The sequence below is a fragment of the Sciurus carolinensis genome, unplaced genomic scaffold (assembly GCF_902686445.1).
Source record: "Sciurus carolinensis unplaced genomic scaffold, mSciCar1.2, whole genome shotgun sequence".
Taxonomy (NCBI): domain Eukaryota; kingdom Metazoa; phylum Chordata; class Mammalia; order Rodentia; family Sciuridae; genus Sciurus; species Sciurus carolinensis.
Window position 1 is genome coordinate 274348 of NW_025920150.1, and position 14384 is coordinate 288731.

At 34.2% G+C, this 14384-nt stretch overlaps 2 protein-coding genes across 2 annotated transcripts; one reads left to right on the top strand and one right to left on the bottom strand.

Moving 5' to 3' along the window:
- The first annotated feature begins 590 nt into the window (after nucleotides 1-590).
- LOC124974470 (olfactory receptor 4P4-like) lies at nucleotides 591-1526 on the top strand. The gene has a single exon (XM_047537706.1). The coding sequence runs from the start codon at nucleotides 591-593 to the stop codon at nucleotides 1524-1526; it is 936 nt and encodes a 311-aa protein (XP_047393662.1).
- An 8195-nt stretch (nucleotides 1527-9721) lies between these two features.
- LOC124974495 (olfactory receptor 4P4-like) lies at nucleotides 9722-10576 on the bottom strand. The gene has a single exon (XM_047537713.1). It carries the CDS (start codon nucleotides 10574-10576, stop codon nucleotides 9722-9724), a length of 855 nt encoding a protein of 284 aa, XP_047393669.1.
- Between the last annotated feature and the right edge of the window lie 3808 nt (nucleotides 10577-14384).

A 14384-nucleotide genomic window follows, 5' to 3' on the forward strand; every position in this document is an offset into this window, starting at 1 on the left:
ATTGGTCAGTTCATTTTTCATTCTTCCTGCTGTGTAGCCCTCTGCACTGTCACTGTACTTAGTTCCTATTCAGTGCTTAATATCCTTTATTTCTTTATTTTATGGTTTTAATTTTCTTAAGAGCTTTCTTTAAGATCACCATTGGCAAGAAAATATTACTTAAGTATAACAATCCTTCTCAATTTTATTTTCTATTTTCCCTTTTGAACAGGAATGTCATATTATTTAAAACATTTTCTTGCCTTACACTAATTCAGCTTTTATTTTATCTATGTGAATGACAATCATGTTTTCAATTTTCAAAATAAGTTTGAAATATTTGTAAATAACAAAAAGTAAAAATCAGTAAAATACACAATTATTTCTGCTCTCCCCTTAAAAATTTACAAAAAAAGTTTACATAAAGAGACACATGAATAAAAAATAATATTTTTAGTAAATCAGTACTAAAAATTTTGATTCTATGATGTCAAGTTAATTAGTGCATTTTGTAGTATGGTAATCAAGTTGCTCATTTTTCACTTAAATTTCTGGTTTCTTTTTCACAGACATTAAATTTATTTGTGCAATATACATACTCAACTTACTATATGGAAACCCAGAGAAATATCTCAGAATTCATTCTTCTGGGACTTTCTGATGACAATAATGTGCAAATATTTTGCTTCATCCTGTTTTTACTCTGCTTTGTTGCCCTGCTGGTAGGAAACTCTCTGATTCTTGTTTCCATTCTATTCAGGCCTCTTTTCCACCAACCCATGTACTATTTCCTTATCCAGTTATCATTTCTGGATATCTGCTATACTTCCAGTGTTACACCCAAATTGATTGGTGACCTATTAGAGGGAACCAAAACCATTTCCTATGATTATTGTATGTTCCAGGTCTTTACCATGCACTTCTTTTGCAGCATTGAGATCTTCATTATTACAACCATGGCCTTTGATCCTTATGTTGCCATCTGCAGACCTCTCCACTACATGATGATCATGAACAGGACAAAATGCAACTTCCTAATTTTAGCTGTCTGGGTTGGTGAGTTTTCCCATTCTTTTCCTCAATTATCTATGACAATGCACTTGCCTTTCTGTGGTCCAAATGAAATCAATCACTACTTTTGTGATATTTTTCCTTTGCTAAAAATTGCCTGTATTGATACCTACAGGACCAGTGTCCTTTTGCTTGTCAGTTCAGGAGTCATGACATTAGTTGTATTTGTTATTTTATATCTTTCTTACGCCATAATTTTATTCACTTTAGGGAATCACTCAGCTGAAGGAAGACACAAAGCCCTATCTACCTGTGCATCTCATATCTCGGTGGTAGTCTTGTTTTTTGGGCCTGCAATCTTTTTCTACCTTAGGACCCCTACTACTTTCCCTGAGGATAAAGTACTTGCATTATTTTACACAATCATCACTCCCGTGTGCAATCCCTTGATATATACTTTGAGAAATACTGAGATGAAAAACGCAATGAGAAAAGTTTGGTCTCACATTCTGTTCTCAAAGGAAACATATAGTTAACTTAAAGATTATCAACTGTTTACTTATAATAGAAAAAAGACTAGATGTCAATTAAGTAGCTAGAAACTGATAGCTCTTTAACAGAGTGAATGACAACAATAGGACATAGGCATTTAAAGTAATGAGTAATGAAATATTAATCGAACTTAAAAAATATTGAAATCTTGATTTTGTGAATTTTTGAGATCACATAGGTATACTTGTGTTCATAAGAAAACATTTGAGCCAAGGCAAGTATGGTGGTGCTTGAGCAGTAAGTTATATTATAAATATGTTTTAAATGGCATTTTTCTTTAAAAAATATGGGCATTGGTTTTGGAACCTAAAATGACACATATTTTGTGGTGTGGTAATGGGAAATTGAAACATTATTAAAATGCTATTTTTAAGTTTAGGGTATTCACATAAACATCATATAGTGGTATTTAGAAATCAGTTTGACAACAACAAAAGCAGCACAGTAGAATTTGCTATAACATAGATCCACAGGATCAAGTATCCTGAATTTCCATTGAAAGAACAAGAATAACTAGTGAAAGGAAGGAGCCAATAATTGCAAATACTGAAAATAGTGTTATGTGTATTGTACCTGTTGTCCCAAATGAATAGCATTTCCCATAAAACCTAAGGAACTTTTTTTTATAAAATGTGTTTTCCTGCTCACTCATGCCTAATAAGAAAACAAATGGCTAGAGATTGGGTCTAATCCAAAAAACTTTCCTGCTACTATCTAAGAAAAAAAAGGTAACAGACAAAAATGCATTAGAAGGGTGCTGGGGATATAGCTCAGTTGGTAGAGTGCACAAAGCCCTGGGTTCAATCCTCAGCAACCCCCCCAAAAATGCATTAGAAACACACAAATTAATTTTAAAATATGTAAATTTTCTTGTGATTGCATAATTCTATTTATAGTTTCCTTTTTCGTAGCTGCTCCAATCTAAAAGAATCAGATTTATTATTCATTATTCGACTGGACAAACCACCTCAAAAAAAAAAAAACTGATAAATACAGGCCAAGGATTATTACTCAATGTTAATATACAGTGGGTCATCAAGACATAGAAAGACATGCAAGAAATTTTATGTGTATATTTTTAGTCAATGAAAACAATTTCAAAATGCTGTGCATATTTAAAGTATATATTGGAAATCTCTGTACCTTCCACTGAATTTGGTTCTGAAAAATACATTTGTTGAAACAACTTGATCCACAATAATAAGCAAATCTTCCAGTAAAAAAAACAAAAAAAACAAAAAAAAAAACTCCTGAGTGATTTTTCTAGAGACACCAGAAGTAAATTTCATCAAACTTCTTTCTGCATCAGAAAGTGCTTTTTAGGAAAATAAGATGTTATTATGGAGAACTGCATTATAGGATCATATGAAAAAGGAAAATAATTGAGATCCTGAAGACTTTTAGAATATGGAAACACATTATAGGAATTTAAACAATTCTGGTTGTATGGTAACATAAGGATAAAGAACAGAGAAAAAAGAAGGGAGATAAAATGATATGGAAATCTTATAAAGGAATTTTACAAATTCGTAACACATTCGCTTCTAAATATGATAAAGTTTTCTGTTCTTAAAATCATAAAAAAGTTTGGAAAAGTATGCATTGAAATGAACTCCATTAATACCAATTAGGATTTCATAGTGTATGAAAGAGAAAATTGTTCTTTCATGTTTAGGAGAGTGAGTCACCAAAAACAATAACAACAAAAAAATCCACATGCTTTTTTCTTGCAAAATATATTAAAATATTTTAAGAACAAATCATACTATTTTCTCCATTTTACGTTATATGATATTCTCACAAATTGAGAACATTCACTTATGTCATTAGCAATTATGCATTAATAGTTCAAAAGGGATGTCTGAATGGCCAAAAATTTATGCTAAACCTCCATGTGCCTATCTGAGAAAGAAATCCATTTACCTCTCAGTTTCCATCAATGACTTTCACTTATTCATTTTCTGCATTATGGAATTACTAATATTATAATTATTCTATTCTACCATGTCTTGTAAATCTTGTAAACGGTCTTACCTCTATGTCTTGGTTCTCAATTCCCAATTGTCTTCCCTGGACCAGGCCCTTGTCTTTTTCCAGCAGAATTGCTTCCTTTGCATCTATACAGGTCTCCTGATTTAGTCACTCCTACCTCAGAGCTAGGGTGAAATCCAGGAAAGATGCAGAGGTAGTGATATTTTCCTTTAGTACCAGGCAGCTATCAAACTCTTTCATATCCATTGATATTTAATTCCACCTGCAACCTTAAAATCTTGTGGAATATCAGGAACAAAATTCCATTCATTCCAGAAAAAATTAGCTCTAGCAATAATCCATGCAATTTATTATCATTTACTTTTGAACATAAGGAGCCATGTAATCTTATTAACAGCATATGACTAAATAATATATTTAATACACACTCAAAGTTATTGAATTGAGATAATCTAATTGCTAAGTATTTTAAAATTGTATCTGTTTATACTTTAAGTATATATTTATTTTCTATTCTTTTACATAGTGCCCAATATCTCTGTCAAATATATTTAAAATGTTGACCCACATTTTGCTCAGTACCTAAGATACAAAGCACTTAAGACCTATTTATGTATGCAAATGTGCAATCTTAGAAATCATATTCATTATCCTGTGATATTATCATAAGCTTAAGCATCTACCATCAGTAACTTGCTTTAAAGGAATCATTTCTCTAGCACATGGACACTTACATAGTATGGACAGAGTTGATGAGATCATCAGACTGGAAGAAGAAAGAAGTATTGAATGGGCACAGAGTAAACATGGAAGGTGAAAACTGGCTATGACACAGTTTCGCTAATACAGCAATGAATCTTTTGTAGTGGGACATAAATAAAATGTTTAAATTAAAGGTATTGTGTTTCACCTATCTTATATATAATTGTGGGGTCATGAAGTCATTACACCTATGTTCTTCTGCACATTTATTATGGAGTTCAAAATTTTTGAGGGATAAAAAGAAATACTACGTGTGAAAACAGAACATTTAGAACAAAATATTTGTAGATACACTTTGTTAACAGCACTTGGAAATCCAACTTGTGGTTCCAGTGGCAGACTTTGATATTTAGAGAGTGGAGCCAAAAAATGGGCAGAACAAACTGAAGTTTGTCAAGTGTCCTCTTTCCTTCCAATGAAAAATGGTAGAAAAGACACAGCCTTGCTCTCAGTAAAGAAATTTCTACCTCAGTTCATAGTTGCCTTCAGAGACAAGCACCAACATTTGTACTTCTCTCTTCTCATAAATATATATCCTCAAATATTGAGGGAACCAACACCTGTGCTTCTTTCACTATTACTATTAATAACAAGCCTCCTCCTGAACATGGTAGAGGACAGGTAATGTTGCAAAGTTTTTTAAAGATTTGAACATCAAAGTCAGAGGTTTGGATACAATTTCTTATTGACTAGCCTGATTAACTTCTCTGGAAAACACATGTAAGTTCTGTGAAATCCTAATAATGAAAGCAACTACTACAGCAACATAAATGATACATAATCTAATCTAATCTAATCTAATCTAATTTATAGGTTTGTATATGTGTATATACTTGGAACATTATATGGATTATGTCCAGAGTCACATAGTGGACTATCATAAATGGATCTTTTGTGTTGGAAAGTTAACTTCCTGACAATCACAAAACACCAGCCACATCACATGTCCTCTGGACCACTTTCAATGAGATCATATGCTAATCACAGTGGCTTTAGTGAATGAGTTAGTGGAAAAAAAGAGGAAGAGTCTTAGAACCTGCACCACACACACATACACACTACACAGTATATATACAAACACACTACACAGAAGACATATATGTCCATATATAAAATGTATATGTGCACATACATACACATACTATACAAAATATACATACAATATATATCTTGTACTTTCTGTGAGTGAGGGTAATGATTATTTCTATCCAATTTTGGTGTTGTGAACCCAGTTCAGTTTATGGCTCATTTTACAGTTATAGCATCAGACTGTGATCTAAAAACAGTAAAACTTACTCTGCTTATCAGTCAGTTTTTCTTCTACATTCCTTCAAGTCTGTACATAATAAGGTTAGTAAGGAAATATGTGTATTAACATTGAGGTAATCAATTCTCCTCTAATACACACAAATTCATACTTCAAACTTAGTTGACTATAGATAAGACTTGATGAAATCAATTTATAGAATATCTTATTTACTTACAAAATAGTGTTTTCTTGAAAGATCATGGAAAACTATTAGATACATTATGGATTTAATACAGTAATGAAGCTCCATATGCAGATGATAACCCAAGCCTCTAGGGGTTTCTTGACTGGTTCATCTCTTAAGTAGTCAAAACAGGACCCTGTGCTCTCTGTGATCGTTGGATTATTTGAAATAATGATACAGTCACTTACAGTCACTGCAAGAGTTGTTTGAATCATCAATCCAAGATCAAGATCTCTTCTAAATTATTGCTCTACTGTGTTTTTCATGAGGTTTTTGTCCTTATGTTTGCAAAATGACTATTGCAGGCTTGAGGACCACAGGAAAGAAGGAAGAAAAAGAAAAGGAAACAAAAGTTAATAAGGAAGTAAAAATTTCCCAAAATTCTATGACAAATTATTTTTTAAGTTCCATTGACTTACAGTGTACCAGACAGCTTCTAAGTCTAAGGGAGACTGGTGAATTGCCTGCACAAATGAACTCGGGGTTCGGATAGTAGTAAAAAATTGGTTGAAATTTGAATGAACTGCTAACAATATCTATAGTAGTTTGCATAATATGAACTCTAAAAAAGGACTTGCTTGCTTATAAAACTGCATCATAAAATATTGGTTTGGGCATAAATATGAGTAATTTTCTGGTTATCATTATATTCTCAATGTTCTATAATAAATGTTACTTTTATTAAATAAAAAATGAATATAAATATAATGTCTTGTATGAGAATATGCTCTTATTTTAGGTAATATTGCATGTTTGGAATTTTTGTCCATTTATTTATTTAACTATTTATGCCTTCATGAATATTTATTGACTATTTACAACATGCCAAACATTACTCTACAGAGTAAAAACATCACTGATTCTCCGCCTTCATTGAGTTTGTTATTTTAATTGACAGAACTAAATAAAGTAACTACATAACACATAACATATTAGATACTATAAATTCATGGTGAACAAGTGTTAATGTGAATGTGTTTGGAAATTTTAATATTGATTTAACAGAATAGAATTGTAAACTTGACTTTGAGTAAGAAGCTCAGCAAATAAGTTGACTAATCAAGAAAATATACCTGGAAGATGAAACCTCTAAGGCAAGCCACAATGAGGACATTTAGGAAATTGAGCAGACCAAGGATGGTGGTCAGAATGCAGAAGGGAGAAATTAGCAGGACCAGACAGTGGAGAGGCAAGGGGTGTCCAAACAATGTGCAGCATTCTGGGGCTTAGACCTTGATGGGACTGAACTTGTTCAGTTTAAAACAAAAGGCAAAGAGACAAGCTCAGAAGGAAGCATAAACAGAAGGTATTACAAAAGTCAGTGAGCAGTGATGGATGTGTGAGTTGGAAGAAGTGATCTGAGTGGAGCTACAAGAATTCTGGAGTCCTCTAACATGGGGAGTACTTCAAACCATGAGAGTGTATGCAGTTCCCAAAATTTAAAGGACACAGCACTCTGCAATGTTCCATTATAGAGAATGTGATGAGATGATCAAGAGCCCAGAAAGGGAATTGAGAGAGGAAATTCAGCCTGAAAATTAGGAGAGAATTGTGCGACCCCCATAATCAAGTGAAATGCCTTCGTGAAATAGGAGGGATCATTTTCATGAAAACCTTGATATATCAAGATGACAGCCAGTGATAGTCTTCATAAAGAGCAGCTTCAGTCACTGAGGAGAGGTAACCATGGAGGGGAAGATTTCCCCCTAAAATAAACCTGAGATGACAGAAATTAGAAACCATGAGAACAGAAGAAATCAGAAGTGAGGAAAGAGGGACGGCAAAGTAGAGACAAAAGATATTTTGTCTCAAAGAAGTTTATTTTCAAAATAGTAAATTTTAAAAGGAAAACATAATTATGACACTTATACAAATAAAATATATGAAAGAGGGTATTTAAGTCAGAGTTTCAGGTAGACATCAATAAGATATCATAGTTAGTTTAGAAGGAACACAAAATACCACACATTTTTAGTCTGATAAGAAATGCCAACATGAATTGAGACTGGCACACAGGGGAACAGTCACTTGCATTTCCCTAGAAATAGTCTGCATTGCTATGGACAGACTTGATTGACACTGCTGTTATATTCTATACTTTAACTTCTGTGTCCACAGAATTATTGATTGCTCTCCACAAGTTCAATGGGATATGAATAACCTCAATGGAAGGGCTGCTCCAGGACATTTCCCAAACTGCAAAGACTCCCACCATTTGTCCTTCAGTTTTTAGGTAACTATCACGATCCAGCAGAGAAAGGAAAACTGATGAACAGGTGTCCCTGTGAGGTGAAAAGAATGAAGTTCAGTGTACAAACAGCTTAAAGATAGAAATTTCTGTTATTGATTGGGCTTCCCACTTTTGCTCTATGTTTTTAAATAATACCTTTTAAAAACATTTATTCTAAGAATAAAAATAAGATAGAAATGTCTGTTTTAATTTTGAAATTTTATGTGTAATAATAAAGTTACAACTTCATAAAGAGAGGCAAAATGATTATTGTACATCAGAATGAGATTCTCCCCTTTTGAGCAGTGAAGCTGGCCTTTGCCTTGTGTGCTGCTCGGGCCTACTCAGGAGTCTCAGGATTGTATGTGTTTTCCTTTTTATATGCTTCAGCCATCTTAGCAACTCTTAACAAATGCCACTTTATTTAGTGTTCTTTCTGTTTTTGCCTGAAAATAAATTCCTGGCAATTAATTAAATATTATTGAAATTTTGTAAGAACTTCTTTCCTCCACAATCCCAACCAACTTTGAGTAATCTCTTATATTAGATCAATTTGCTTCAGGTGACATTCAATTGTCACAAGCAAAACATTTTACTTTTACCATGACAAAAACAAAATCCAACATTGCACCCATCTAGTTCAAGTGATATTTTCCAAGAGAAAATTTCTAATTTCACTTGTAACAGAAACCTAGTGAAAACATATGAGTGTTTCTTAATTTTTTTTTCTTTTTCTTCATGCACATGCTCCTGGTTTTGCTGAGGAAAGCCATCATCTAAATGTAACTTTTCTGATTATAGCAGTGCATGAGGAAATGAAATAAATTATGTGTACAAAGCAAGTTCTATATTATAGTCAGTACTTTAACACATCACATGCTAATCCTCCACAAGATGGAGGATTGTGTTATATAAGATCATGTTGACCACTATGTGCATGGTTAGTAATCAGATCTTCATCCAGAACCTGAGCACTCAAACAGTACACTGGTACCAATACTTGGTACTAGAATTGGTCAGAAAGGTGCAACTGACTTAAATATGAATAGAGTTAGGAGAGGAAGTGCCTTAGAACAAAACATGGAGTTTTCTTGGTGTCTTTTGAAAAAACTTTGGTCTTGGCAAACATGAGAATCTCAAGAATGCTGTTGGTTATAAGAGTAAAAGATGAGTGTTTGGGGATATATTGTTCTGTCTCAGATCTTTGAGAATATTCTCTGAGTGTGAGAGAATGTAAGTATGAATGTGGGTTACTTTTAAATTACTTTTGGAGGCTGAAACTTGCTTCATTGAATACAGTCATCCATAATACTGGATGATAAGTATCATCAGTGTTCATTTGGGTTGCAAACTGCCTTGTCTACTCTGCTGCCAAATATCAACATTAATCACACAACCACCAGATGAAACAGAAGAGAGGCAATATGTACAAAAAAAACCCTGTTTTTAAAAAAAAAGTACAGCAGAGATGAGTCCTACATACATCCAGAGAACAATAAACTTTTTTCTGAAATAGAGACCTACACATAAGCTTGCTAGGTAGAAGAAAGATAGCCAAACATTATGCAATTTAAAGGTTTCAAGGTAGCAATAACATCTTCAAGAAGCTGGGTGGTGAAATGCAGGGAAGTCTCCCAGTCTATTTCCTTTACTTCTCATGATACGGCCCCATATTTTTTTTTTGGCACTTTTCATCTCCATGTTAAATCAGAGGATTGAGCATGGGGGCAATGATAGTGTAAAAGAGGGCAAATACTTTGTCTTCTGGTAAAGTAGTTGCTGGTCGAATATAAATAAACAGTAAGGGAGCAAAAAACAGGACAACCACAGTGATATGTGAACTGCAGGTAGAGATGGCTTTGCGGCGATTCTCTGCAGAGTAAGACCTGACAGTAGATAGAATCACAGCATAAGATATCAGCACGACCACAAAAATCACCATGCCCATCAGTCCAGAATTGGCAATGACAAAGAAACCAATCTTGCTTGTGTCAGTGCAGGCCAGTTTGAGCAAAGGATACACATCACAGAAGTAGTGATCTATTTCATTGGGGCCACAGTAGGGTAAGAAGTCAGCCAGGAGAAACTGACCAAAGGAATGCAGAAATGCCCCAGCACAGTAGGCAGCAATCATGGCATTACACTTCTGCCTGCTCATGATGACTGTGTAGTGCAGGGGCTTGCAGATGGTCACATCGCGGTCATAGGCCATCCCTGTGAGGATGAAGATCTCGATGCCCCCAAAGAAGTGCATGGAAAAGAGCTGTGTCATGCATCCAGTATAGGAAATGGACTTCTTGATCAATAGCGAGTCCATGATGAGCTTGGGGGTAACAGTGGAGGTGTAGCAAAGATCTGAGAGTGACAGGTAGCTCAGGAAGAAATACATGGGCTGGTTAATGAGCTGACTACAGCTCATGGAGATCATGACTAGCAGGTTTCCAGTCAAAATTGCAATGTAACAAAGTAAAAACAGGAAAAAGCAGAGAATGCCTATTTCCTTTTTCTGAGAAAGTCCTAAAAGAATAAATTCTGTGATGTTATTCTTATATTCCATGATCCAGAGCAGGTTGTGGTCACCTGTAATTAGATGAATCATGATTATTGGGCTACATTTAAATATGTTGATAGATCATATGGCCCTCCAGATAGAAGCAGAATATGCTGGAAATGATTTCAAAGTTGAAGAAAATGGAAATTTCATTTTTATTTATGAAGAATTTCCTACATTGTCTTTTCTCACTTTGTTGAAATACTAATTATTACTAAATATCTTAGATAACCGAGATGAAGAGTAGCATTGCAGAATAATGGAGAACATCTAAAAGTTTTATCCCCATGTATTATGAAACATAACTGGATATTAAATACCAATAGGATGGTAGAATCGACACTTTTAGTGGGAAAAAAATCAGATCAGAGATTTGCTCTCCTATTTGTTATTGAGGAAATTTCTACAAAATGAAACATTGAGCTAAAATACTACAGAAATACAAATATTTGAAGTATAATATGTAGGTAATATTTTAAGTAAGAAACTCCCTTCTGTATATTCTATTTAAAAATATACATAGAAAATCAACAATTTGGGATATTTGCGATCATGAGGAATATGTACGTGACTTCTCTTGTGTTTAATTTACAAATTTGTTTAAACTTCTAGATCTACTTAATTTATAAGTAAAGAACTGTTTTTCACATTCAACTAAAACCATCATAAGAGAGGAATATTATCTTCATTTTCAAAGCATATTAGAATAATAATGTATATTTGGCATTCAACTAGGTATTTGAAAACAATAATAGCAGTTTTACTTTGCATTTTAATCTTACCTGATGTCTTACCTCCTCACACAAAAACAAACTTATTTTAATTGGTATACATAAGTGGTCCAGCTTTTCCTCATCAACCATCCTGACAGTGCTTACTCCTTTCAACCCCTACATGGCTAGTGTGGGAATCTTGGGCTGGTTCTTTTCTGCTCCTTCCATTATTTTTACCTCCATCTTATCACAGTCACAAAGAAATGCAAGTTCAAGTGTGTTCATGTCTCTGTGGCTATAAAAAGGCTTAGGGTAAAGAACTTGCTTACTATTTGTAGAATTTTAAATGGGATCAATGGACTAAGGAAGAACTATTGAAAATCAATATGTTGATCATTCACTTAATCACACCACTCTCTAAGATCAGCTATATAAGACAAATGATCAGCATTAATGCAATTACATTTTACTTTCAATACCATAACTCTTTTCCCTTTCAGTAAAGTTACCTTTCAAATTTGTGTATAAAAAGTGAAAAAAATCAATCCCTCCAGAGTATGAAAATCAGTATTAACTGTGAGAAAATTACCTTTTGGCATTCCTTATCCAGAATAATCAGGAGAGGGGCTCTTATAGTGTTCAAGTGAGACGTTTCAATCAATTAACTATGGCACTGTAAGCTTTTAAATTAATAACAAAAATGTGAAATAATTTAGTTGGACTCTAACTTCTCCCCAAAGTTACATCCTTCTGATTTAGTAAAAATGACTGCAAACTAAATTTTTCATTTCAGTGTTGTCCTTTTCTCATGTGTAATTTACTGCATGAGTTTGACCAATTCACTTTTTTCTCAGACCTTTGACCTGATCTGTACACTAATATTCTCCCTGACCTATTGGTTGCAGTTCTCTGATATTCTTTATCAAGTAACAGACAGAAGTGTGCTTTAAAATATAGTGCAAATGTCATTAGGTTAATGTCTTTCCAGGCCCAAACTGGAAAACAGATAAGCAAAAAATTATCCCCACAACTAACTAAGGACTTTGATAATGCACATTATTGTTTTTGATATTTCAGACAAAACACAAAAATATTTACAAGTGATAATCACATATATTTATTCAACCCAGTTTATTAGAAAACAGAGAATGTTAAAAGGAGCTATCATTTAATATACTTTATCAATCTTATACAAACACCACATGTTGCATGAGTCCAAAACTTTAATCTGTGCTCCGCAATTACTTGGAAGTGTTGCATTCTCAATTTTCAGTTATTCTATAGAAAACTAAGAAGGCACAGAAATTTTTTTTTTTATTTATTTATTTATTTTTTTTTTTTTACGTTTACATAGGGTAATGATGTTTATTATATTTTTCCCCTCCCCCCCACCCCTCCCACCCCTCCCACCCCTCCCACCCCTCTTTTCCCTCTACACAGTCCTTCTTTCCTTCATTCTTACTGCTCTCCTTAGCCTAACTCTAAACCTAACCCTAAACCTAATGCTAGCCCCTCCCACCCCCCATTATATGTCCTCATCCGCTTATCAGCGAGATCATTCGTCCTTTAGTTTTTTGAGATTGGCTTATCTCACTTAGCATGATATTCTCCAATTTTGACCATTTGCCTACAAATGCCATAATTTTATCATTCTTCATTGCGGAGTAATATTCCATTGTATAAATATGCCACAGTTTCTTTATCCATTCATCAACTGAAGGACATCTAGGTTGGTTCCACAATCTGGCTATGGTGAATTGAGCAGCAATGAACATTGATGTGGCTGTATCTCTGTAGTATGCTGATTTTAAGTCCTTTGGGTATAGGCCAAGGAGTGGGATAGCTGGGTCAAATGGTGTTTCCATTCCAAGCTTTCTGAGGAATCTCCACACTGCTTTCCAGAGTGATTGCACTAATTTGCAACCCCACCAGCAATGTATGAGTGTTCCTTTTTCACCACATCCTCGCCAACACCTATTGTTGCTTGTATTCTTGATAATCGCCATTCTAATTGGGGTGAGATGAAATCTTAGGGTAGTTTTGATTTGCATTTCCCTTATTACTAGGGATGTTGAACATTTCTTCATATATCTGTTGATTACTTGTACATCTTCTTCTGTGAAGTGTCTGTTCATTTCCTTAGCCCATTTGTTGATTGGATTATTTGTATTCTTCGTGTAGAGTTTTTTGAGTTCTTTATAGATTCTGGAAATTAGCGCTCTATCTGAGGTATGGTTGGCAAAGATATTCTCCCACTCTGTAGGCTCTCTCTTCACATTTCTGATAGTTTCCTTTGCTGAGAGAAAGCTTTTTAGTTTGAATCTATCCCAGTTGTTTATTCTTGCTTTTATTTCTTGTGCTATGGGAGTCCTGTTAAGGAAATCTGATCCTGAGCCAACAAGTTGAAGATTTGGACCTACTTTTTCTTCTATAAGATGCAGGGTCTCTGGTCTGATTCCGAGGTCCTTGATCCATTTTGAGTTGAGTTTTGTGTAGGGTGAGAGATAGGGGTTTAGTTTCATTCTATTGCATATAGTTTTCCAGTTTTCCCAGCACCATTTGTTGAAGAGGCTATTATTAGAGTCCAACTAAATTATTTCACATTTTTGTTATTAATTTAAAAGCTTACAGTGCCATAGTTAATTGATTGAAACGTCTCACTTGAACACTATAGGATTGTCCTATAAAGTAACAATTCATAAAAAGGATAAATAGATGAAGGTAAGGCCAGGAGAGGAGGAGGAATGGGAGGAGGGAAGGGAAGGCAGGAGGGAGGTACTGGGGACTGAAATGGAACAAGTTATATTCCATGCATGAGTGATTATGTCAAAATGAATGTCAGTATTATGTGTAACTCTAATGTGCTAATTTAAAAAAAATGCATTAGGAGTTAATTTTTTTTAAAGTAAGCCTTTAAGGATGTCCTTGGGCCTCACCTTGCCTGTTATTCTGACATGTATGAGGAGTGGTTCAGCAACTGACACCATGATTGTTACCTTTACTCCCAATGCATCAAAATAAATTTACAGCTATGGCCACATGCTGTTTCCCTATTTATCACTGATTCTAAAGTCTTCTTATCCTAACCACAAGACAAAGAG

Bases quoted from the DNA above. Each gene is read 5' to 3' on its own strand.
- LOC124974470 (XM_047537706.1), top strand. From the start codon at position 591: ATGGAAACCCAGAGAAATATCTCAGAATTCATTCTTCTGGGACTTTCT.
- LOC124974495 (XM_047537713.1), bottom strand. From the start codon at position 10,576: ATGGAATATAAGAATAACATCACAGAATTTATTCTTTTAGGACTTTCT.